Source organism: Delphinus delphis, chromosome 3, assembly GCF_949987515.2.
Source record: "Delphinus delphis chromosome 3, mDelDel1.2, whole genome shotgun sequence".
Taxonomy (NCBI): domain Eukaryota; kingdom Metazoa; phylum Chordata; class Mammalia; order Artiodactyla; family Delphinidae; genus Delphinus; species Delphinus delphis.
In genome coordinates, this window is record NC_082685.1 from 36,459,262 (window position 1) to 36,483,466 (window position 24,205).

The following is a 24,205-nucleotide window of genomic DNA, read 5'->3' on the forward strand; positions in this document are numbered from 1 at the left end:
TTCAGCAAGCCAGTAAACATTTATTTACTGGGTGCTGAGTGTGGCACCACTGCCTTTCCCTATACTGTTCATTAACCATCTTCTTGCCAATAAGGGCATGCCAGTGATTTCAACTTGTGTCGCAGTGGAGTCCCATGGGTAACACATGGAGATTCTTACTCTACCCTAGGAGAGGGGCTTTCCTGAGCCCTTTAGATTCTGAATGGCCTCCTGGCATCCTAAGCCGGGATCCCTCACCTTTTCCATTCCTGACACATCTGGAAACAGACCAAGGTACCCAGAGGGGGTGGTGGACAGAGGTCCCCTTTCCAGCCACCTGTGAATTGACACACTAAACCCCACTGCACGTGTCATCTTTCAGTCATGTTTAGAGCTCTCACCCTCTCCCTCAGGCTCAACTGGACATCACTTCCCCAGGCCTTCCCCTGGCCTCCCAGTTTCATATTCAGTGTCTTCCTCTTCTGCAACACTTATTTCACATGAAACCACTTGTATCATCCTCACTAGACTCTAAGTTCCACGAGGCCAGGCACCAAGCCTATTTGGTTTACCTCTAGATCCCCAGCACCTAGCCAGGGACTGACACGTAATAGATGCTTATTAAATGTTTGCTAAGCCCACTAACTTTCATCCTCAAATAATATTTATGTAATATTAATAATAATTCTCTACATAGTTTGATTGTTTACCAAACATCTCTATGAGTGAGTGTCCCAACTCTAGGGGGAAAGACAGTGCAGGTAATATAATTATTATTCTTCCTCCTTTTCAGAAATGAAATACCACCTATGAGATAACTAACTTGGCTAAGGTGGTGGAACCAGCTTGAGAATTCTAATGCATATCTGCATTAGACTATAAACCTTGGGTCATACACCATCTGTTCACCTGATGCTCTGGCAGCCAAGTGAAATACTGGTAGCTAGTGGAAGAGAGCAGTGGAAGGAATAGAGAGAAGCAAAACCCAGGCCTCTGATGACTTTTCTTTCCTCTAGTGTCTGCTTGCTACCTAAACATGGTCACTCTGCCCATCTGGGAGCTGGGGTCCTCGAGCAGGGGCATGTCTCTAAATGACCTGAGGTTGGGCAGACAGTTAGTGAGGCCAGCGAAGCCTCATCTTCTGGGGAGGAGGGAGATGAGGGCTGGGACACAGGGGTGCCTGTCCATTATTATGTATGTGCACACTCACATTATGGACCAAATCCACACCAAGGCACATATACATATAAACACATACAGAATGAGCCACCGCACAAACAGGTGCCACACAGCATTATGCACATACACACTGATATGAAGTTACTGCTGACTCATACACACATTTAAACGTGCACCCAACACATATATCCAGCAACTATTGTGTACACACTGAAACTGAAGTACACTTCTGTTGCACACCAAGCTGCAAGCTTGGATATGTGCGTATATATGTGCAGACACAGCCCTGATGTATGTTTGGGCACATGCACTTATGCATGCACACACACACACAAAACTAAACATGTACACACGATTCCTAATCACTCTCAAGTACACACATATTCAGTACACAGGAAGAGGTACTCTGTTATAAGCTGTCATGCCCACAGCACAACCCCTAGATCCACAGCGAGATGAATGCTCACGTACAAGCAACACACATTCCTCTTCAAACACATGCACACATACCCACGCACTTGCAAACGCCTGGGTAACAATCACTCTCGTGCACAGAAAATTTCAAATGCACTGACAAGTTCTACGCACAGAGCGATGCATCGACACACTCAAGTTGTTGCCGGAGCTAAAAGGTTTTTCCCAACCGATGCCCAAGAGAGCGCGCCTCGCTGCGGGCCGGCCCACGTGACCCGGCGGAGAGCTCTCCCGCCCATGACGGGATGGGAAAAGTATGCCCGGGGCGGGAGCCGGCTGGGCTGCAGCTACGGAAGGCGGGACGGCCCAGAGCTTCGTGGCTGCAGACCCGTCTGGACGTGGCCGGCGGCGCTGAGGGTAAGTGTCTGCGCGGTCTGCCCAGTCCGCACCCCCGCCACCCTCCGGCAGGGATGGAAAGTGCGGGCGGGGAGGGGGGATACGCGATGCTGGCGCGGGTAGGAGGAGATGGGAGGGAGGGTACTGCCAACACATCCTCTTTGCAGGCCGGGCAGCCTTATGAATTACAACATGAATTGACATTTATTGAGCGCTTACCATGTGCCAGGCTCTGTGCTCAGAGGTTTTATCGTTGATAGTAATAGCTCGACCATTTGTCCTGCACCTATTTTGTGCCAGGCCCTGCCAGCCCTCCACTTAAGCTCTTTCGTTTCCATGACAACAGGTTATCACCACCTGCAGAAGGGGCACCGGGCTCAGAGACGTTAATGACTTGCTCAGGTTGCACAGCTAGTAGTTGGTGGTAAAGGGATTTGAAGCCTGGTAAGTCCGAGCCCAATATCCGAGCTAACAATCATAGTTACTTATCAAGTGCATTATCTAATTGACTCTTGACAACATTTCTTTCATCAAATATATCATACAGACAGGCAAGCTGAGATTTGCACCCAGCTCTTCACAACTCTCTTCACTCTCCCTCCCCACTACTTGTCTCCAAGCCTTGTCTTATTTACTTTGTTCTTATTTCTCCATCCCCACTGCCACTGCCCCATTCCAGGGCTGTTCCTCTCAACTAAACTGTTGCACTGGCTCCCTGCAGCCTCCCAGCCCAGGCCTCTCGCCCAAAGCCTGAATCCTTTGTACAACCTCAGTGCAATTGTCCTCTACCCTTTGACTGCAAAACTCTCCTGCGTGGAACCCTTCAAGGGTCACCTCCTTAGACTGGCCATCTCCCAGAGACCCCACTGAACCAGCAGCAATAGCAACGACAGTGTCCTATATGTGCCAATCCAAGGCTGATGCTCAGTTAGTGTTCCAAGTCCTCTCTGCTCCTCCATTTCTGCCCTCCCATCTGCACAGCTTTTCTCTGATTCATTCCGTTATCTGGTAATCATATCCAGTATGCTCACTTTCAACTGCTGCTCGGCAAACCTTCCACACTTTTCAGAACCTCACTACTGCCCTTCATTCTAATACATCCAGAGCAGCACAGGCTTCCTTTCTTCCCAGATGTCTTACTTCTCCCCATCCCCTAGCAGGGACACAGCCTTGACTGTCTTCCAATCCTTAAGCCTTCAGGTTACCTTTTGTTTTAAATGATACAAAACTGACAATGCTTACCTTAAAAAATTCACACAGTACAAAAAGGTGGAAAGTGAAAAGTAAAAGGTCACACACTCCTTCCCAATTCTGGGAGGTAACCCCTTTAACAAGATGTGTGTCCTTTCAGGAATTTCCCCCACAAACATACATACACATCTCTATTTATCTGTGTCTATCTTGTTTAAACTCAAGGATAAATCATACTTGACATTCCCTGCTGCAACTTGCTTTTTCACTTAACAGTGTACACTGGCCATCTTTCCATATGTGCGTATACTTTGTTCCCGTGTACAGTGTGTCATTACACAAATGAATTGAGATTTCTTTCACAAGTCTGGGGCATCTCAAACCTACTCCACCTCCATCAAATATTCAGCAAATTCCCCCAAGAAGTTACTTCTTTCTCTGCAAATCCCTCCATTCTTCCCTATCTTGCTACTCCTCCTCTCATCTTCACCTGCAGATTGGACACAGACGACTGGACCTTCTTTCCTACAGTCCCAGTGTCTGGTGCTTTCTACTCCTGAATGTTCATCATGGGGCAACACAGACCTTTATATACTCACAGCTTCCCCCACTCCTTCCTCCAGGTCAGAGGACTGCCAAGCTGGCTTTACCTCCATGAGGCGAACTCCTGCATAAGTCAGATTTCTGTTAATCAAATTCTAATCTAGGTTTACTTTTGAAGGGAATTCTATGCCAAATCTTTTTTCAAGGAAATAATCTTCCTTTGGATTTGTGCATTGCTGTAACTGGCTTACTTCTATAACACACACACGCAGCTGCCCTGTTAGTTAAGGCTTTATGTGCATGGGTCCTGTGCCCAAGCAGAGGGGCCGTGATAGAGGGGCACGAGCCCTGGGCCCTGAATCAACAGGCTTGGGTTACATCCCAGCTTTGACCTGGAAAAAATGACTTCACTTTTCTGAGTTCTGTATTCTCTCCTGCCAAATAGGGATGATAGCATCAGCCTCTTAGAACTGTGGGGAGAATTAAAGGAGAAAACGAACATCAGAGCTTTGAACAAACACATGGAGAATACCCGCTTCCTCTAGATCATACGCCAACAAAGGCCATGCACGATACATAAGTGAACAGGATGCATGACATTTAGGAGTGGTGAAGACTTGACACTGAAGAATATAGGTCCTGTGTATTACTTTGCTAGGGCTGCCATAACAAAGTCACAAAGACTGGGTGGCTTCAACAACAAAAATGTATTTTCTCACAGCTGGAAGCTAGAAGTCCATGATTAAGGGGATGGCAGATTTGGTTTCTTCTGAGGGCTCTCTCCTTGGCTTTCAGATGGCCACCTTCTGACTGTGACCTCACATGGTTATCCCTTGGTCTGGGTGTCATGTCCTAATCTCCTCTTCTTATAAAGATACTAGTCATATTGGACTAGGGCCCATCCATATGACTTTGTCTGACCTTAATTACCTCTTTAAAGATCTCATATCTAAATGCAGTCCCACTCTGGGCTTCTGGGGGTTAGGACTTCAACATATGAATTCTGGGGAAACACAATTCAGCCCATAACACCTTGTCCAAGAGGTAGCCAATTGGTGCCCTGCCAGAATGCTGCAGATCCTCCTGATTCTCAAGAAAAGCTGGAAATCTTTTTTTTTTATTTGAAGTATAATTGAGTTATGATATTAGTTTCAAATGTACAACATAGAGATTCAATATTTTTACACACTACAAAATAATCACCACAATAAGTCTAGTTACCATCTGTCACCATATAAAGTTATTACAATATTATTGACTGTACTCCCTATGCTGTACATTACATTCCTGTGACTTATTTATTGTATAACTAGAAGTTTGTACCTCTCACTCTCCATCTGTTTCACCCATCTTCTCCTTTACCTCCCCTCTGGCAACCATCTGTTTGTCCTCTGTATCTCTGAGTCTGTTCTGTTTTATGTTTGTTCATTTGTTTTGTTTTTAAGATTCCACATGTAAGCGAAATCATATGGTATTTGTCTTTCTCTGTCTGACTTATTTCACTTGGCATAATACTCTCTAGGTCCATTCTAGGTCCATCCATGTTGTCACAAATGTCAAGATTTCATTCTTTTTTATGGCTGAGTGATATTCCATTATATATATCTTCTTTATCCATTCATCTATAGATGGACACTTAGGTTGCTTCCATATCTTGGCTATTGTAAATAGTGCTGCAATGAACATAAGGGTGCATGTACCTTTTCAAATTAGTGTTCTTGTTTTCTTCAGATGTGCATTTTCTCAGAAGTGCAATTTCTGGACCATATGGAATTTCTATTTTTAATTTTTTTAGGAACTTCCTTACTGTTTTCCATAGTGGCTGCACCAATTTACATTCCCGCCAACAGCGCACAAGGGTTCCCTTTTCTCCACATTTTGGCCAACACTTATTTGTTGTCTTTTTGATAACTGCCATTCTGACAAGTGTGAGATGATATCGTGGTTTTGATTTGCATTTCTTTGATGATTAGTGATGCTGAGCATCTTTTCACGTGTCTGTTGGCCATCTTTAGAAAAATGTCTATTCAGGTCTTCTGTCCAATTTTTATCAGGTTGTCTTTTTGCTGCTGAGTCGTATGAGTTCTTTGTATATTGTGCACATTAACTGTTTATCAGATATATTGTTTGCAAATATCTTCTCCCATTCAGTAGGTTGTCTTTTCATTTTGTGGATAGTTTCCTTTGCTGTGCAGAAACTTTTTAGTTTGATGTAGTCCCATTTGTTTATTTTTACTTTTGCCCTTGGCTGAGGAGGCATATTAAAAAAAAATATTGCTAAGACCAATATCAAAGAGCATACTGCCTATCTTTTCTTCTAGGAGTTTTATGATTCCAAGTCTTTAATCCATTTTGAGTTTATTTTTGTACATGGTATAAGAAAGTGGTCCAGTTTCCCAACATCATCTATTGAAGAGGCTGTCTTTGACCCATTGTATATTCTTGCCTCCTTTGTCATAGATTAATTGACCATACAACTGTGGGTTTATTGCTGGGCTGTCTATTCTGTTTCCATTGATCTAAGTGTATCTTTTTGTGCCAGAACCATACTGTTTTGATTACTGCAGCTTTGTAGTATTGTTTGAAATCAGGGAGTGTGATACCTTCAGCTTTGTCCCCCTTTTTCAAGATTGTTTTGGCTATTGTTTTGGGGTCTTTTGCGTTTACACACAAATTTTAGGATTATTTGTTCTAGTTCTGTGAAAAATGTCATTGGTATTTTGATAGAGATTGCAATGACTCTGTAGATTGCCTTGGGTAGTATGGTCATTTTAACAATATTAATTCTTTCATCCGTGAGCATGGTATATCTTTCCATCTGTTTTCTTTCATCAGTGCCTTACAGTTTTCCAAGTACAAGCCTTTTACGTCCTTGGTTAGATTTATTCTAGGTATTTTATTTTGAAATCTTGATTTTAACATAAAATCTCCCAAATTTTACATTGGCAACAATTTCAAACGTTAAAAAAAAAAAAAAGACAACAACAAAAAAAAACCAGAAGCATGGTGCAGTCTATGGTTTGCATAATGTCATTGATAAGCCAGCTGGTCACCCCTTGTCTAGATTATAACTTCCTCGGTGGCAGGACCATCTTCCATAGTTCTCAGCCAGAAGTCCTTGCACATTGCAATCTTAACAAAAATCTGATCACTGAATGACAAAATTCCAATTTTACATCCTTGTTTAAAGTAGGGCACACCCGTAGAAATCCTGCACCTTTGCATTCATGCCATGCTGTAAAATCACCTCAGCTTCAGTGCCTTCAGTGCCATTTATCCCAAAGCTCACAACTGTTCAACTCCTCACAAGCTCACTGTTCTCACCATTTTACAGATGAGGAAACAGCAGACCCAGGCCTGCTCATTATTCCTTCTCCCATTATATCTCTCACTGTTTCCATATAGTGCAATTATACCAGAATAACACTACTACTACTGAGTGCTTACTGTGGGCTGTTACTGAATGATCCTATTTAATATTCACAGTTACTCTATAATGGAAGTATGAGCAATCAAATTACTCATGGAGACATTCCTAAAGACCTCAAATAATTCAAACTGGTGTAATTCAATACAGCTGAAGGATGGCAGGTATTTCTGTTTACCCATGAGAATTTCTGTTTACCTATTAGAATAGCCTTGCAAGGTTCTTGACAAACGTTCACTCATAAAGTGAAACAATAGATTTTTTTATACCATGCTATTTCAAATTCAAATGATTCAAATAAGACGATACACATTGCTTTTCCCATTTCACAGACAAGAAAACTGAGAGATTAAATAACTTAACAGAGGTCAAACAGCTAGAAAATGACTCTTAACCATTACTTAACCACCAGCTCAGCTCTGTGCTCTCGAAGGCTAGCATTGTGTCAGATCTTTAGAGTTACCCTGAATGCCCATCACAGCCTGACTGGAAGTGACTCCATGGAAACCAGCAAGCCCAGGGAAGTCAAGGAAAACTTAGTGGGCTTCCCTGGTGGTGCGGTGGTTGAGAGTCCGTCTGCCGATACAGGGGACGCGGGTTCGTGCCCTGGTCCGGGAGGATCCCACATGCTGCGGTGTGGCTGGGCCCGTGCACCATGGCCACTGAGCCTGCACATCCGGAGCCTGTGCTCCGCAACGGGAGAGGCCACAACAATGAGAGGCCCGCGTACCACAAAAAAAAAAACCAAAACTTAGCTTTTTCTCCCCAGCCCTTCAGAGTTCAGACTTTGTTCCTCTCCCTCAGTTCCTGGATCTTCAAGCACAGTCCTTTCTACACCTTTCCAAGGAATCATCTAACCCCCAAATTTCCTTCCCCTGCCTTCTGTATGGTCCTGGATGCTCCTCAGGGGAGCCTGTATCAAAGAGAAAAGAGGAGCAAGGCTTGCTTTCTCTCCTGGTATAGGTAGGCCAGGTGGGACCCTCAGTATAACCAGATGGTGTGCCCTTTAAAAGCAGCAACCCCATCTTTTCATCTTCAGATCCCCAGTATCTGGCCTCCAAGGCAATAAGAATAAGTCACACCATTTATTAGGCAGTCTTTCCAAGCCATGGTACCAAGTACCTGCATACGTGATAGCCCATTTGGCCTCCTGTCACTTGATGAGATAAACATTCTCCCATTGATTCACCTATCTCTGTACTGTGGAGCCTGAACAAACCAGGTGGATCAGGGGTACAGGGCCAAGCCAGACACCCTCATCCTTCCCTCAGGACGGAACGGCAGGAGTGAAGGCCAAGCCTCCCTAGGAATCTCCTTTGGTAGCAACAGACAGAAATAAAACTCAAACTATCTTACCTGAAAATGGAGAATTTATTAGGAGCCTACAGGGGCCTCCACCTGAAATGCCACAGGACTCATGGAGGAGGTCAGGGTGATTTTCCGTTGGCTGAACTGCTGTTGGTGACAATTTTAAACAAGGTCTGAATTTTTGTATCATGTTTTGCTTTCAACATCCATCATCTTGTTTGCTTTTCAGAAGGACAAATAATAGCTAATGCTTTTATATCTCTTCCATAGGGCAGGCCTTACTCTAGGAAAATTAAATCCTCATAAAAACCTTCTAAGGTAGGTACTATTATTATCGTCCCCATTTTGGAGAGGATGAGGATGAGGGAGAGAAGATAAGTAACTTGTAGAAGGTCCCACAGCTAGTTGGTGGGATTTCAACTCCAGCAACTCTGCTTCCATCTAATACAATACCCACCGTGTGGCTATCAAGCACCTGAAACGTGGCCAGTGCTGCAAGTGTGAGATACACACTGGGCTTCGAAGACTTAGTGGCACTTAAAGAATGTAAAATGCCTCAACAATTTTTACATTGATTACATGTTGAAATGATGATATTTGAGATATACCGGGCGAAATAACATATGAAAATTAATTTCACCTGCTTCTTTTTACCTTTTTCACGTGGCAGTGAGACCGCTTAAAATGACACATGCGTCTCACATCCTCCTCCTATGGGGCACCGCTCTGGTCGGCCACTTGGAGGCCGGCCCTCAGGAGAAGCTGGATACAGGGCTCTGAACACCCTCGGGCCTCCTCGCCCGTCTTCACACCCCACACGTCAGCTGCCTGCTTCTCTCACTGCGGTCCTTGGTCTCCAGGGCGGAAAACAGCTGTGGGCAGGTCCAAAGCCTGACGGCTTTGGCTTCAGCCGCCCGGGAGCCTGACTCTGGCCCTCACTTCGAGGACTTAAGTCCCACGTGAAGCAGCCAGGGACCCAGAGGGTGGGCTCCACTCCCACCACATCACACGCCACGCGTGTTGGTGTGTAAGAGTTTGGGCGTATCTGTCAGAAAGTAGACCTTGGTGGCGGTAACGCAGGGCCCGCCACGCTGACTTCCGCGGTGCCGTTCGAGTTCCCGCTGAGACAAACCTCGCGAGATCCTGGCTCCTGCTCCGTCATTAAGTCTTGCTTTGGTATTGAACCTCTTTCTCTAGACTGAGCCAAAAACAGGGGCACGGGGGTGAGGGGAGGAGAAAACAGCAGATCAAATATTTTCTTAGGCCTCTTGGCAAGTGGGCCCCATGACTTTTTTTTTTTTTTCCAATAAAAGTTTATTATGAACACAGGAATTGGAATTTTATATAATTAACCTTCCATTTTTTTAACAACTTAAAAATATGAAAACCATTCTCAGCTCACAAGTGCTGTGTCGGATTGGGTCCCAAAGGCTGGTGTTTGCTGACTCCTGCTTTTGGGAAATCCTTTTGTGAGACCCAGAAGGACACTTCCTAAGAGAGGGGCACTGCACGTTTTTTATACTGCTTTATATATATATATATTTTTTTTTCAAACCATAGAAATCTATTTTCTCACAGTTCTGGAGTCTAGAAGTCCAAGATCGAGTTGTCAGCAGGGGTGGTTTCTTCAAAGACCTCTCTCCTTGGCTTGCAGATGACCACCTTCTTGCTCCGTCCGCATATGGACTTTCTTCTGTGTGCGTATATCTCTGGTTCTTTTTGTGTTCAAATCTCCTGCTCTTGTGTGGACACCTTTCTGTTGGATTATGGCCCACCCTAACGGCTTCCTTTTTTTTTTTTTTTTTTTTAACATCTTTATTGGAGTATAATTGCTTTACAATGGTATGTTAGTTTCAGCTTCACAACAAAATGAATCAGTTATATATATACATATATTCCCATATCTCTTCCCGCTTGCGTCTCCCTCCCTCCCACCCTCCCTATCCCACCCCTCCAGGCGGTCACAAAGCACCGAGCTGATCTCCCTGTGCTATGCGGCTGCTTCCCACTAGCTAACTACCTTACTTTTGGTAGTGTATATATGTCCATGCCTCTTTATCGCTTTGTCACCGTTTACCCTTCCCCCTCCCCATAGCCTCAAGTCCATTCTCTAGTAAGTCTGTGTCTTTATTCCTGTTTCACCCCTAGGTTTTTCATGACATTTTTTTTTAAATTCCATATATATGTGTTAGCATACGGTATTTGTCTCTCTCTTTCTGACTTACTTCACTCTGTATGACAGACTCTAGGTCTATCCACCTCATTACAAATAGCTCAATTTCGTCTCTTTTTATGGCTGAGTAATATTCCATTGTATATATGTGCCACATCTTCTTTATCCATTCATCTGATGATGGACACTTAGGTTGTTTCCATCTCTGGGCTATTGTAAATAGAGCTGCAATGAACATTTTGGTACATGACTCTTTTTGAATTATGGTTTTCTCAGGGTATATGCCCAGTAGTGGGATTGCTGGGTCATATGGTAGTTCTATTTGTAGCTTTTTAAGGAACCTCCATACTGTTCTCCACGGCCCCATGACTTTTAATCCTCTGTATGTAGACTCAGTGCTGGAGTGTTTCCAAATGGGCATCGGTCTCCAGATCCCAGGAAAGGGGGCTGGTTCCGTGAGCACTGCGGGAGGAGCGGCAGCCAGACCCTTTCTCCTCCCATCGGCCTCTGTCAGCTTCTCAGAGAAGCTGTTTCCAATTTGCTTCTTGGAATTCAGGGAGGGCATGGGGTGTTTTCATCATGGAAATTTCACTCCCATCAAAGCGAATTTTCAGTAAGCTTCATCTGCGAGCAAGCGTCACCCCAATCCCATCACCAGCCCTTTCCTTTTAACTGCAAACGCAGGGAGAATTGCCCGGCTGCATCAGGCTCAGGTGTCCTCCACCTGAAACACTCCAGGGGCTCCTAGTGGGAGGTCAGGACTGCACGCTGTTAGTTCCACTGCAGTTGGTGGCAGTTACGGTTTTAAACAAGGCTCTAACTTTTGTATCATGTTCTGCTTTCAACATTGGTTATCTAGTTTGATTCTCAGGAGAACTCTGTAAGGCAGATGGGGTGAGGGTTATGATCTCCATCTTACGGGTGAGAAAATGAGGCCTGGCTAGGAGGAAATGACTTTTTCCACGTGGCCAGTGAGTTATAAAACCAGGCCTGGGACCCACATGTTCTGAATCCAAGACCAGTGTTCTCCTTGGGTTTCCCTCAGTAGCCAAGTGTGGTTTTGTCATCCTTTTGCTCCCTTTGCTCTTTTGTTACACGAGTGACCATTTCATTCAAGGCCGTTGAACAGCTGTGAGTTGAGCCCTTACTGTGGGCAGGGCAGACCCCGTGCTAAGCTGTGGTCATAACAGAGAGCAAGACAGGCAGGGCCTCTGCATTCCTGGACCTTCCACTCCAGGGGGAAGACAGACAACAGAAAGTTAATGAGCCAAGGAACAAAAAATGTATAATCACAACTCGGGCCAAGTGCTTTGGAAGGAGGACCAGGGTGGTCTGAGCAAACAAGCAGGGGTGGGCCTCTCTGAGGAGGTATTAGCCCTGAGACTTGAAACATGGGGCAGGCAGCTATCTGACGGCTTCTGAGGGAGAGGATTACTGTGTCACACTCGGGGCTAGAAGCTTTGAATACATTATCTCATTATTCCTGGATGAACTCCGTGAGGTAGGTATACTATTATTCCATTGGATATAGTTGAGGAAACTAAGTGGCTGTGTTTCCCACAGCTCTTAGTCACTGAGTGAAACACCATCCCTACCTGTCAGTGTGTCCAACCTCATAACCAACAGGTCAAATTTATTTGAGCACAATTTATATCTTCCGGTCTCCAAGGGAGATTGTGCAGAACTCAGGCTCAGCCACGTTGCTCAAGGCCCAGACAAGTGTCCCTGGAGTTTCCACATTCCGGTAGAGGCACTGAGAGACCCATATCCGCACTGCTGGCCCTTCTCACATCACAGTCTGAATAGAGGGCCCTTGGGAGGGAACCAGGGGTTCATGTCCTGAGAGCTAAGGGCAAGAGCAAGGAGGAGGAAGGCTCCGCCTCTGACAGGGGACCTCAGGCTGGGGCCCTTTAAGCGTCTAGTGTTTTCCTAGAACACTTGTCTTTACGAATCATGAGCTACTTAACTCAGAGATGAGGAACCCAGGGACTGGGTAAATTAAAACCAGACTAAAGAACTTCATCCCAGCTTAGCACCTCATGATTCCATTTTGGGGGTTGAGCCAAGTAACATTATTTTCCCCTCAGCAGGAAGACTACCAGGCAGCCTTCCCTGGTCAACTTACACCAGCAAGGACAATTTAGGAACTAAGATAGTTTTTTTAAAGGTGAAGAAGGACTAATGCTTATTTTTTCTTATCAATTGAACAGACATTTATGGAGTACCTGCTGTATGTAAAATATTCTGCAAGCCCCCTCCCTGGAATGGGGGTAGGGGCCCTGTGCTCTAGGAGGTCAAAGGAAGGAGGGATTAGAATTGGATCGGGTTTGGGTTAGAAAAACTGGGGAAAGGAGAAAACTTCTTTGAATCCAGGGGTATCAGGGCCCTTTTGGATTTAGGCCACAGCCTTGTTTTCTCTTCACCGTGAATTTTCTTCAGGGCGGAGTCTGGGTCTCAAACACGCATTAACCAAGCAAATATTTCTTGAATACCCGCTATGAGCAAAGAAGTTGGAAGCCCTGGGGATATAGCTGGTGTCCCTGCTCCCATGGGGCTTCCATTTTAACGGGAGAGGCCCAGTAAATGGGCAAGCAGACAAATGCAGTGAATATGGGTGAGATATAAGGGCTGGAAAGACAGGACAAGGAGCTGGGCTCCAAAGGGAGAGCTGTCTGAGAGGAAGGCCTTGGAGGAAGTGACATTTAAGCTGAAACACAATAGATAAAGAGCCAGCATGCCAAGAGGGTGGGCCCCCGGGTTGCAGGCAAAAGGGTGAAATGGAGCTTCGCCTGAAATGGGGGGGAGTGCAGGAAGAGAGGGGAAGAACCAGGGTTAGGATGGAGGCAGGGGGCCATCCTTTAGGGCCACATCAAGGGTTTGCTATTTGCAGCCAGCAGCCACTGGAGTAAGACCGTCCAGGAAGTGATGTGGCTGAGTTATGTTTATAAAGGGTCTCTCTGGCTTGGGCTTGGAGAGTGCCAGTGGAGGCAGCAAGAGACAAGGCTGGAGGCTCTTGACGGCTCTAAGCAAGGAATGAGGTGATGGGGCTGAAGGGGAGGTGCTTTGTGCACCCTGGTCTTTTGGTTCAGCCGCTGGGGACACTCCGTTAATACTCCAAAGGGGCATCCCAATGGTGGGATGTCAGGGCTCAGAGGCTGCCCCCTATCACCTTGGCTAAACCACGTGTGGGCCTCTCAAAGGACAGGAGGTTTCCTCAAGCATCAATCTCAAGTACCCTGAAGGAGAAAAAGCATCACTTTTACATTCTCTTAACCATGTATTTTATATGATATAATAAAAGATGAGACATCAAAGAAATTTCTCTGTTGCTGTGTGTGGCTTTGGCCTATGCTTCAAGGTATCTTCTGTAATTTCAGATATTTAGGAAGAAAAATCCAAAAAACACTGACATAATGGAAAGCATTTGGGTGTTAAGGTCTGCCAAACCCAAGTTCAAATGTAACTTCTGCCATGAACAAGTTGCATAAACATGAGCAAATTAACCTCTCCGAGCTTCAGTTTACTCTTCTATAAGACAGGGAAAAAAAAAATAGCAGGGAAGGGAACAAGGCATAGTACATTACATATAGTCTTCAGAGCCCCTCAGACACACGTTCGAATGTTCTCCCCAGTACTCGAATAGTGTGATTTGGGGTAGAATCATTTCACTTCTCAGACCCTCTGTTTCTTTTTTTTTTTTAATATTTTTTTAATTTATTTTGGCTGCATTGGGTCTTAGTTGTGGCACGCGGGATCTTCGTTGAGGCATGCGAGATCTTTCGTTGCAGCATGCAGGCTTCTCTCTAGTCGTGGCACGCGGGCTCCAGGGTGTGTGGGCTCGTGGTTGAGGTTCGCGGGCTCAGTAGTTGTGGCGCGCAAGCTTAGCTGCCCCGCGGCATGTGGGAACCTAGTCCCCCGACCAGGGATCGAACCCACGTCCCCTGCATTGGAAGGCAGATTCTTTACCACTGGACCACCAGGGAAGTCCCCAAGCCTCTGTTTCTTCCTCTGAAAAATGGGACTATAAGTTTACTGCCTTCATAGGGTTTATTGTAAACTTCAAATAAAATAATTCCAATAAAGAGCTTTGCACAGTGCCTGGAAGTTTGTAGGTGTCCAGTTAAGTCAGTTTGCTTCTGCCTCAGTTTCCCTGTCAGTAACCAATGAGGTTGGCTTAAATGGCCCGTTGGGGCTCTCTTCAAGTTTGTCATTCTAAGTTTATTTTTAAGACCCAGCAAGAGTTCACCTGTCTGGATGCCTTGCAGCCTTGGCCCCCCTCCAAGCCCTCATCCCCAGGTTTTTCCACCACTGTGGTATGGAGAGTAGGCTGGGAGCAGGGCTATTTGGAGCTGGTTTTTTCAGAGGTGCCCCTCTGAAACAGAGACACTCTGCTCCCTCCCTCTTGGTTTGGAACCAGAACCTAGTCTCCCCGTCTTTATTTCCAAAACAGTTCCTGGCTCGAGCTGCTTCAGGAACCTCCAGGCTCCAGCTCTGAGAAATCCCTTCCTCCCTGCGTGTTCCAGAGCCTCCGCCCCGCCACTGGGGCCCACCCTGGGCCAGCATCACTAAGCGGGATCACTCAGTAAGCCCCCCTCTCAGCTCACTTCCTCCGCCCTCCCTCCCTCCCTTGTCCCAAAGATTCGCAGGTTGCAACTTTCCAAACTATTTCAAACCTGCTTTGAGAAGTCGGTTTCTCTTCTGGGGCCCCAGATGTGTCCCAGCTCACAAGTAACACTAAGACCAGTTTTGTAAGATTCTCATCAAGGAGACAAGGGAAGGAGATGGAGATTCCTGGGGCCTGGGGAGTGCCTAGGACAGTTTTCCAAAGTCCATCATGCATGTAACTTCCACCGAGTTTGCCTCCCACCTCCCACTATCACTTATGCAGCCCATGTGGAGCCCAGGTGGCACCAAAGGTGAGACTTCTTCCTGTCCCCCAGTGCAGGTGTAAGACTGGCTGGACCACCTGCCCCCCTTCTCAGCTCACCTCTTTCCAGGCTGAAGGAACGAGGGGAAGGAGAAGTAAAGGGACAGACAGCAGGGGGATTCTTGTTTCTTGGCAGGAACAGGGCTAAGCTCCTCGGCCCGTCTGGGCCTGGCAGACAGGGATGTCTCTTTTGTTGGGGGCCTTCTGCGGGCTCCTTGGCGGTTCCCAGGTTGAGCCCTCTGACTGTAACAGCCATGAAGCGGGCCACCACACTTTCTTTCGCCAGCAAGTCCAGGCCTCACCCTCAGCTTCTGGTTTTCGGGCATCCACCCTGCATGGTTATCACTGCTGGGCCCTTCGCTTTCTGTCCTGGTGCCTCCAGCTCAGGCCGGCTGGGGCTGTGGAATGCCTGGCACCTTCTGTCTACCAGAGAAGGCAGGCGAGAAGGCAGTCAGCCCAGTTTCTGTGCAACTGAGAGCTCTCTCTTCCCCCTTTCATGCAGCAACCAGCCACTTTCCCACCCACCAGCTTCCAGAGGCAGGCCTCAGATTCATTTCCATGCCTCCTCCCCTTCCCCACCACACGGGTTGTATTTTATTCAGTAAAATCCAAGAGTGCCCAGAGTTATGGAATGAGCTCTCAAACTATTCCTTTGTCATTTCTTCACTTTGGCCTGACCTCTCAATTGAGCATGCAGCCTCTCGTGTGTCCTGGTGCTCAGGTGAGAATTTTGATTTTAACACCCACCTTCCCTGACCCACTAAGTCTTTCTTTGCACCCTCTCCCAAGGACTAGATACCCAGACCTAACCTGTGCCCCTGTCAAGTCCCTTTCTTTACGTTGTGCCACAGGCCTTCCTTGCGTCCTAGCAGATGCTCTGTCCCAGGGTCCCTGGCGCTGTGGCCCTGTCTGGGGGTTTCCAAGGTTTCCATGCTTATTTGTGGAGCCTTGCTCAAGATTCTTTAATAATGGGTGTGCACTGCCACAGAAGACAGTGTTCTTTGTGCAAAAGTGATATTAGAAAGGGGTATAGAGGCATGAAAAATGTACTATCACCAAACTGAAACTTTTTTCTTCAATTCATCAGGATTACAGAAACTGAAAAGACAATAACTTTGTTACTGTATGATGTCATGTTATTTAAGGCAGTATCTGGTACTAGATCATCTCTACCTAGCCAGGGACACCTCTGTGACATTTATTCTCTGAGGTCCAGAGAAAGAAAGTAACTTATCCAAAGTCACCAGGTTGGTGAGCCTTGGAGCTGGAACTAGACCAGGCCCCCGAGTGGCAGTGCAGTGCAGTGCTGCGGTCTCCCCTCCTCTCCCTGGCAGGGGAGGCCTGGTCTTCTCTCCCCTTCATCTGTTCCCAGGGTTAAAGATTTGGAGGGGTCAGGAGGAAAGGTAGAATCGGCCTGTTTCCAGAGGTGGCACAGTGGTCTGGACAGGCTCCCAGGCCTCAGGCAAAGCAGCATGTGAAGGGAAGGGAGGTTGAGGGCCCAGGAGGGAACTGTGAGCTCCAAGGGTGAGATCTGAGCAGTGGTCCTCCCTTACTGCCAGTGCCACGGCTGCGGGGAGCCCCCTCATGCTTGAAGGCTGTGATGAGGCAGCTGAAGGCTGTGCGGGAACGGAGAAGCCAGCAAGACTTCATATCTAGTAAGAGAGGGCCAAGTGGACTCTGAAAGTCTCAGTCAGCATCAGAGGTGAAGGGGCTTAGAAATCATCTAGTCCAGTGGTCCTCAAAATGCGTCCGTGAACCGACAGCATCAGTGTCCCTCACATACCACATAATAATGCGAATCTTCCAGCCACAACACAGACCTACCAAATCACAAACTCTGGAGGTGGGACCCAGCAGTCTGGGTTTGGACAAGCCCTCCAGGTGGATCTGATGCATGTTCGAGTGTAGAAACCAACCCCTTATTTTTCAGGGGGGGAACTGAGGCCCAGAGAGGGAAAGGGGCTTGCCTAAAGTCACAAAGCCAGTTACCACTTCAGAGCTCACCCTAGAGGCAAGAAGTCATACCTGGAATGTTCTCTCTCCTGGTTTCATTCCAGGGAGAGAGGCTGTTGGTCACAAAGTGACTGAGCCAGTTTGTTGAGAGATCTTGAACAAGTGGCTTATTTCTGCTCTGGACCTTGGCTTCTGCATCTTCCCGGTGAGGGGCTGGAGGTAGATAATGTCTGGGCACATAACACTCTGGTCTCTGGTGTGATCATGCCCCAGCCTTAAGGACGCGGTGTGAAATTAAGACATATTGAGACTTGCAAATTGTCCCAAAAAAATTATATCCCACACGTCTTTTCCAGGAAGCTATTACACCAAATGTGCCACCAAAATGAGAGAGTGAAAAAATAAAATAAAATAAGAGAAAGACACGGGATTCGTAAAGCAGGAGATACAACGCAGGAGAGAGGCAAAGACAATTGCCATGATGGTTATAAAGGAAAATCCTGGGATGACAGCTTAGCATGTACAAAGGTTGGAAAAAGAGAATGGAGGGCTCCAGGACTTATGTCTTTAGGAAAATACATGGAAGAGGTAAATTATCTGATACATTCGATAATGTAGAAAATAGTGGCGTAGAGAACTAAGCAAATAAAATTATTAATATCTCCAGTAAGAAAAGTGTGTGTAAGAAAGGAAGTATAATTATAGTACAGTGCTTAGCTTAGCAGTAAACAAGACACAATAATTCAGAGTGAATTTTGATTCAGTCAAAGATTATATCTGAACTGCATGAGGGAGAGAAAACAGGGTCCTAGAGTGACGGAGGAGGGCTGAATCCTCATCTGTCACATACAGGAGTTCAAAAGGAAATGTCCAAAATTGTTAAAAAGAAACCATGTAAGCATATTGTCTTTTAATGTCAGTAAATGCCAGAAGAAATACCCAAAAGAGTTTGGAGTGAGCGAGGGTTGAGGGGTGGGTATGAAGATCACACACAATTTTTCATTATAAGCTTTATGGTATTATTTGACTTTATAACAATGTGAGTGTATCATTTTTATTATTTTTTAACTGGGAAAAAAGAAAAAGAAAAGCAGTGTAGCCTGAAGCAAAGCACACAAGCTCTGGATTTGCCCAGCCTCGTTCAAATCCCAGCCCTGCCAACTGCTAATTGCCTGACTTAGTCATGCTGTGAACTTCTCTGAGCCCCCATTTCCTCTCCGTATCTATTCGGTAAGGATGCCGTGAGATTAAGTAATGTGTGGAAAGCTCTTAGCCCAGGCCTAGTGCACAGGGAGCCCACCACAGAGGAGCTGTGCCCACGGCCCGCCAGTGCTGTTGAGGCTTGGGGCACCTTCGCTCAGAGCTGACACCTCACTTCTCACCCACCAATGTGCTGCCCCAAATCCTCTGGGAGAGGCAGCCTAGTTGCAAATCACCGCCTGCAGTTGGAAGTATTGATATTTCTGCCCTTGTAACTTTCCATTCATGCCACATATTTGAATGAAACCATGGAATTTTTCTCTCCATCCACAGCTCCTCCCCAGCAGCTGTCACTGGGCTGTCAGTTCTGCCACTCTGGAGCGTGACAGTGTGAGGACGTGTGCCTCCCCCGCAGGAGCCCTCCCATGGGTATTCTGAGTCCATGACTCAGCTCATCCAAATATGTCCTCAAGATGTGATGACACTGTCCAACTACTTGTATGTGATGTGGGAGATAGGAAGGATCAGAAATGCAACTGTGTCTCTCCCAGATGCCCTCTCCTCCTCTTGATGCCTTTCTGACTGACCCCCAGTTAGCTCACAGCTCTCTTGCCTCCCACAGGTGACCACCATGATCCCCTGGGTGCTCTTGGCCTGTGCCCTTCCATGTGCGGCCGACCCGCTGCTTGGTGCCTTCGCCCGCAGGGACTTCCAGAAGAGCTCCCCTCAACTCATCTGCAGCCTGCCTGGCCCCCAGGGCCCACCGGGCCCCCCAGGATCCCCAGGGACCTCAGGAATGGTCGGAAGGATGGGCTTTCCAGGCAAAGATGGCCGGGATGGCCAGGACGGGGACCGGGGGGACAGCGGAGAGGAAGGTAAGAAGCCCAGTGCCTGTCTCTCCTGTCCCCACCTGGGGTTGACAACATCTGACACGAAAGGGGTTTGCAAAGTTATGAAAACTAATGTGAATTCCATTTCATTGTAAACCAAATTAATGTGTTTTTAAAAAACAGAGCAGTATATTCTCTGGAAAGGAACAGTGAGCATCAGATCTGTTCCTGCCCCAGCTTCACCGTTGATTTGCTGAGTGACTTTAAGCAAGTCTCCTGAAATATTATTCAGAACTCTTTCGGGCGCAAGCGACAGAAACCCGATTTATAGCCCCAAATGGAATTTATTGGCTCATACAACTAGTAAGTCCAAGAGCTGAGCTTCAGGAATAGCTGGGTCTAGGAGCTCAAATATTGTTGTCAAGGCTTTGCTTCTCTCGGTGTGTTGGTTTTGTTCTCACAAATGTTGGAAGTTATGAAATGCCCACTGGTGGGCTCAAGCCTACCTCCTCATGGCTTGATCCACAGAGCAATTCTCAGGATGACTGAGTCTCCTTGATCACATGTGCATCCTGGACCAATCCCTTTGACTATGGAGGTGAAGTACCACCATTTGCTAGGACTGGGTCAAGTGCCCACCCCTTGGTGTGTGTGAGTGTGTGGTGACGGCAGTTGGCCACTGTGACTGACAGCCTCCCTAGGACCACATGAAGTAGTGAAGGGCAGGGTGCCAGGGGTGAAGGGGTGCCAGGCAGGTAGCAGACAAGTTGGATACTGTCTACAGCCCTTCTCATCCTTGACATTCCTTATATCCTGAACGCTTACCCCAGTAACCAAGCACTTTTCAGTGTCAGCAGCATCCCAAAGTGTACATTTCGAGCATTAGTGAAATCATAATTTTTATTTGTATGGCATTTTAACATTGACAAAGCACTTTTGAGTATGCCGCTCATTTGCTGGTATAGCAATACCATCCTATGGGTGAGGTATTCTTATTATCCCCATGTTACAGATGAGGACACAAAATCAGAATGATTAAGTTGAGAACAGCACGTCATAGCTGCAAGAACTTAAACTTTGTAACAAACCTGGATACCAATTTTGACAAATTACCTCGCCCGTCTCCAAACCTCAGTGTCCTCTTCTCTAAAATTGGGATTATAACAGGACCTACCTCACACGGGTGCAGTGAAGATGAAATAAAATAACATGTGAAGCACCTGTCTCAGAGTAGACATACAATAAATGGTAGTTGCCCCTTAATAGACTTGCTGAGCTCACACCACAGGCTGGTAGCAGACTCCAAATCCAGGCCCTTTCCTACCAGATCAAATTAATTCCTCCAAAAGCACCTCCTTTCCAGAAGAATAACTATAAAAATAATGATAATGGCTTTGACTTAAGGGGGGTCAGAGTATGTCTGACACTGGACAACATAGTTCCCATTTCCTGACCACAGTGATCAGTTGGGATCTGAGTGTGTGCTCCAAGCAGAGCCAGCCAGAGTTTGCATGACATTTTATGACATGATCCATCATCCTTATGAACCCTAAGAGAAACAGGATATCTCTGCTCTTGACTTTCCCCACCTTGATTAAGAACTCTGAGGATGTAGGTTTGGGGCTGTTTTGGCTGTCTCTTCTGCCATGTATTGAGTCTCTGCTGAGAATTAAGCCAACACACCAAGGAAGGCAGTGTTGAGAGATGCAGAGTCCTGACACACATAACCCAGATAAAGCTGGGTCATCCTGGGACCAGTCAGGATAATCTCCAGGCCAGGATAATCTCCAACCACCCTCCCCCTGACATACACATACAAACCCACCTCCAGAGAGGTCTTGACAAGTAAAAGTCAGCTTTTCCAGAAGTTTCTCAAAAAAGGAAATCAAAAAGGAAACACACACCATAACACGTCATAAAACTTCCTTATCTATTTGTCTTCCCAAAAAACTCCAATCCAAAATGACCCTGTCTTTATTCCTCCTCTTCTCATGGTCCTTTCTCCCACCTTTCATTTATTTTCATTTTTTCAAAGAACAGCTTTTTGACCTTTCTTAGTTTTATTTTTTCCCCCATTCCTTTTATTTATTTTTAATTACACGTATAATACACAAATACATTTTCATTGTAATATATTCAAACAGTATAAATAAAGCAAGATTTCTTCTTAATTCTTACCCCTCGTCATCCTCCTTTCATCCTCCAAAGGTAACCACTATTAATTGGTTAAATGTATAACCTCCCTGGCCTCTTTCATATATTTACATGTATGTATAATAATACCAAACACTTCCAGGCACTCAGCATAAGCAATCCGTTCCTGGAAACTAGATGTTCAGTGAGAAAATGCTATTTGGAAATCTATTTCCCTGTTTCTTAAAATAGGAAAAATTTAAATGCATTACACGTGAACACAAAACTCTAAAGCACAGAAAAATCCCTGTATGTGTACAAGTAAGGAGCCAAGTACCTTGTTAGGATGTGAAATATCTGCAACATTACCTGCTGATCACCCAGTTTGTAGGATGGTTAACGAACACTTGCTTTGTGTGCTGTGATGCTAAGACACTGCTTAGCACCTGGCAACCCCTCCAGCAGCAGGCTCCCTGACTGACATCTGGCATGCTTTCCAAAGCATCTACCCACAGCTCTGCCAGTCTGCCGGTTGTATCAACCATACCGCCATTGTGTTTGGATGTGACTCCAGTCGTTACCCAGATACAGTTTGTATAAAATGTTGTATTGAGTTTGGGGGACATAAATATAAATGTTTCCCACATAATCATCAGCCAAAAAATGTTGTATTGAGAGAAATGCACATTATTAGAGTATGGGTATTAAAAACCCAGAGGTGTTCTACAGACACATATTACTGTGAAAATGTAATACTGTGAAAACGTTCTGCAGGCTATACCAAGTGTATTTAGCAAGTGTTTACTATGTGCCAGGCACTTAAATGGGTGTAGAAATAGCGTTGTGGTTTCCTCTGAACAAAAAGAAGTTTCTGCCACCTGCTTGTTCCTCTTCACAATGTAGTTTAGAGAAGTTTTCAAACAGTGCATGCAAATCTGCCTCATTTTTTAAACTCCTGCAGAGAATAGCACATAATGGATGGACCATCATTTTTCTCATTATCTCCCTTTGGTTGGGCATTTAGTTGTTCCTAGTGTTTTGCTATTGTAAGCAATGCTGCTGTAAAAACCCTTGCCCTTGGGGCTTCCCTGGTGGCGCAGTGGTTCAGGGTCCGCCTGCCGATGCAGGGGACACGGGTTCGTGCTCTAGTCCGGGAAGATCCCACGTGCCGTGGAGTGGCTGCGCCCATGAGCCATGGCCGCTGGACCTGCGCGTCCGGAGCCTGTGCTCCGCAACAGGAGAGGCCACAGCAGTGAGAGGCCCGCGTACCGCAAAAAAAAGAAAAAAACCTTGCCCACGTGGGCAGGGATCTTGGGCACTGGGCAGGGAGTTCACTAAGGTCAATGGTTTGAAGTCAAGAGGCTTCTTGCAATTCTTGTCTCAACCCATTACCAGCACAGCCGGGGGAAGGATTGACCTGGCAGACAAATCAGACTCTTCCTTATAAGGCAGGACAAGGGGAGGGCGTGAATTGTTACAAGTTATTTTTGCCCTGATCCACATGATTCTGGAAGGTATGTGTCACATTCGCATTTTCCAGATAAGAAGGGAGAAGTGCCCCTGGTTGTACCATCAGGATTTGCACCCATTTCTATGTGACTCCACAGCCTTCATGTTCTTTCCCTTATCCAAAGGCTTGTGCTCTAAGGATGGAAAGCCCAGGCCAACGGCCTCCGCCTAGTTCTCTGAGGTCCCCTCCGTAACACCAGCTGCTCTGTCTTCCAGGTTCACCTGGCCGGACAGGTAACCGGGGAAAGCCAGGACCAAAGGGCAAAGCAGGGGCCATTGGGCGGGCCGGCCCTCGCGGCCCCAAGGGGGTCAGTGGTGCCCCAGGAAAGCATGGCACACCGGGCAAGAAGGGGCCCAAGGGCAAGAAGGGGGAGCCCGGACTCCCGGGCCCCTGCAGCTGCAGCAGTGGCCACGCCAAGTCGGCCTTCTCCGTGGCAGTGACCAAGAGCTACCCAAGGGAACGGCTGCCCATCAAGTTCGACAAGATCCTGATGAACGAGGGCGGCCACTACAACACGTCCAGTGGCAAGTTCGTCTGCGGCGTGCCAGGGATCTACTACTTCACCTACGATATCACGCTGGCCAACAAGCACCTGGCCATCGGCCTGGTGCACAATGGCCAGTACCGCATCCGGACCTTCGACGCCAACACGGGCAACCACGATGTGGCCTCAGGCTCCACCATCCTGGCTCTCAAGCAGGGTGACGAGGTCTGGCTGCAGATCTTCTACTCAGAGCAGAATGGGCTCTTCTATGACCCATACTGGACCGACAGCCTCTTCACGGGCTTCCTCATCTATGCCGACCAGGACAACCCCAATGAGTTGTAGACAGGCCAGTGCTGGGTCACCGAGGAGGGCACCAGCTTCTGAGCTTGGGCTTCCAGAGCAAGACCCCTAAACTGTCTGTTGGGAACTGGAAGTTGGGAGCTTCTAACCTCTGGCCGACCTCCTCTGCCCCTCTGTTCCTCCATCATTAAATCCAAGCTTTTTTATTCATCCTTCCATCTATCCATTTGCTAATTTTCTTAATATGTACTATGT

General features: G+C 46.6%; 1 protein-coding gene across 2 annotated transcripts; it reads left to right on the forward strand.

Annotated features, from left to right (window-relative positions):
* Window positions 1–1,932: 1,932 nt before the first annotated feature.
* Window positions 1,933–24,161, forward strand: C1QTNF2 (C1q and TNF related 2). Of its 2 annotated transcripts, XM_060006820.1 has the most exons (4): window positions 1,933–1,989; window positions 2,315–2,412; window positions 19,313–19,565; window positions 23,379–24,161. In XM_060006820.1, exons 3-4 carry the CDS (start codon window positions 19,322–19,324, stop codon window positions 23,990–23,992), a joined length of 858 nt encoding a protein of 285 aa, XP_059862803.1. In that variant the 5' UTR covers window positions 1,933–1,989; window positions 2,315–2,412; window positions 19,313–19,321; the 3' UTR covers window positions 23,993–24,161. The 2 variants fall into 2 exon arrangements, with proteins under 2 accessions (XP_059862803.1, XP_059862804.1); XM_060006821.1 differs by lacking the exon at window positions 2,315–2,412 and having other exon boundaries at window positions 1,961–1,989.
* Window positions 24,162–24,205: the final 44 nt, after the last annotated feature.

Bases quoted from the DNA above. Each gene is read 5' to 3' on its own strand.
- C1QTNF2 (XM_060006820.1), top strand. From the start codon at position 19,322: ATGATCCCCTGGGTGCTCTTGGCCTGTGCCCTTCCATGTGCGGCCGAC. The intron at 19,566-23,378 runs GTAAGAAGCCCA...TCTGTCTTCCAG, and splicing joins GGGGGACAGCGGAGAGGAAG to GTTCACCTGGCCGGACAGGT.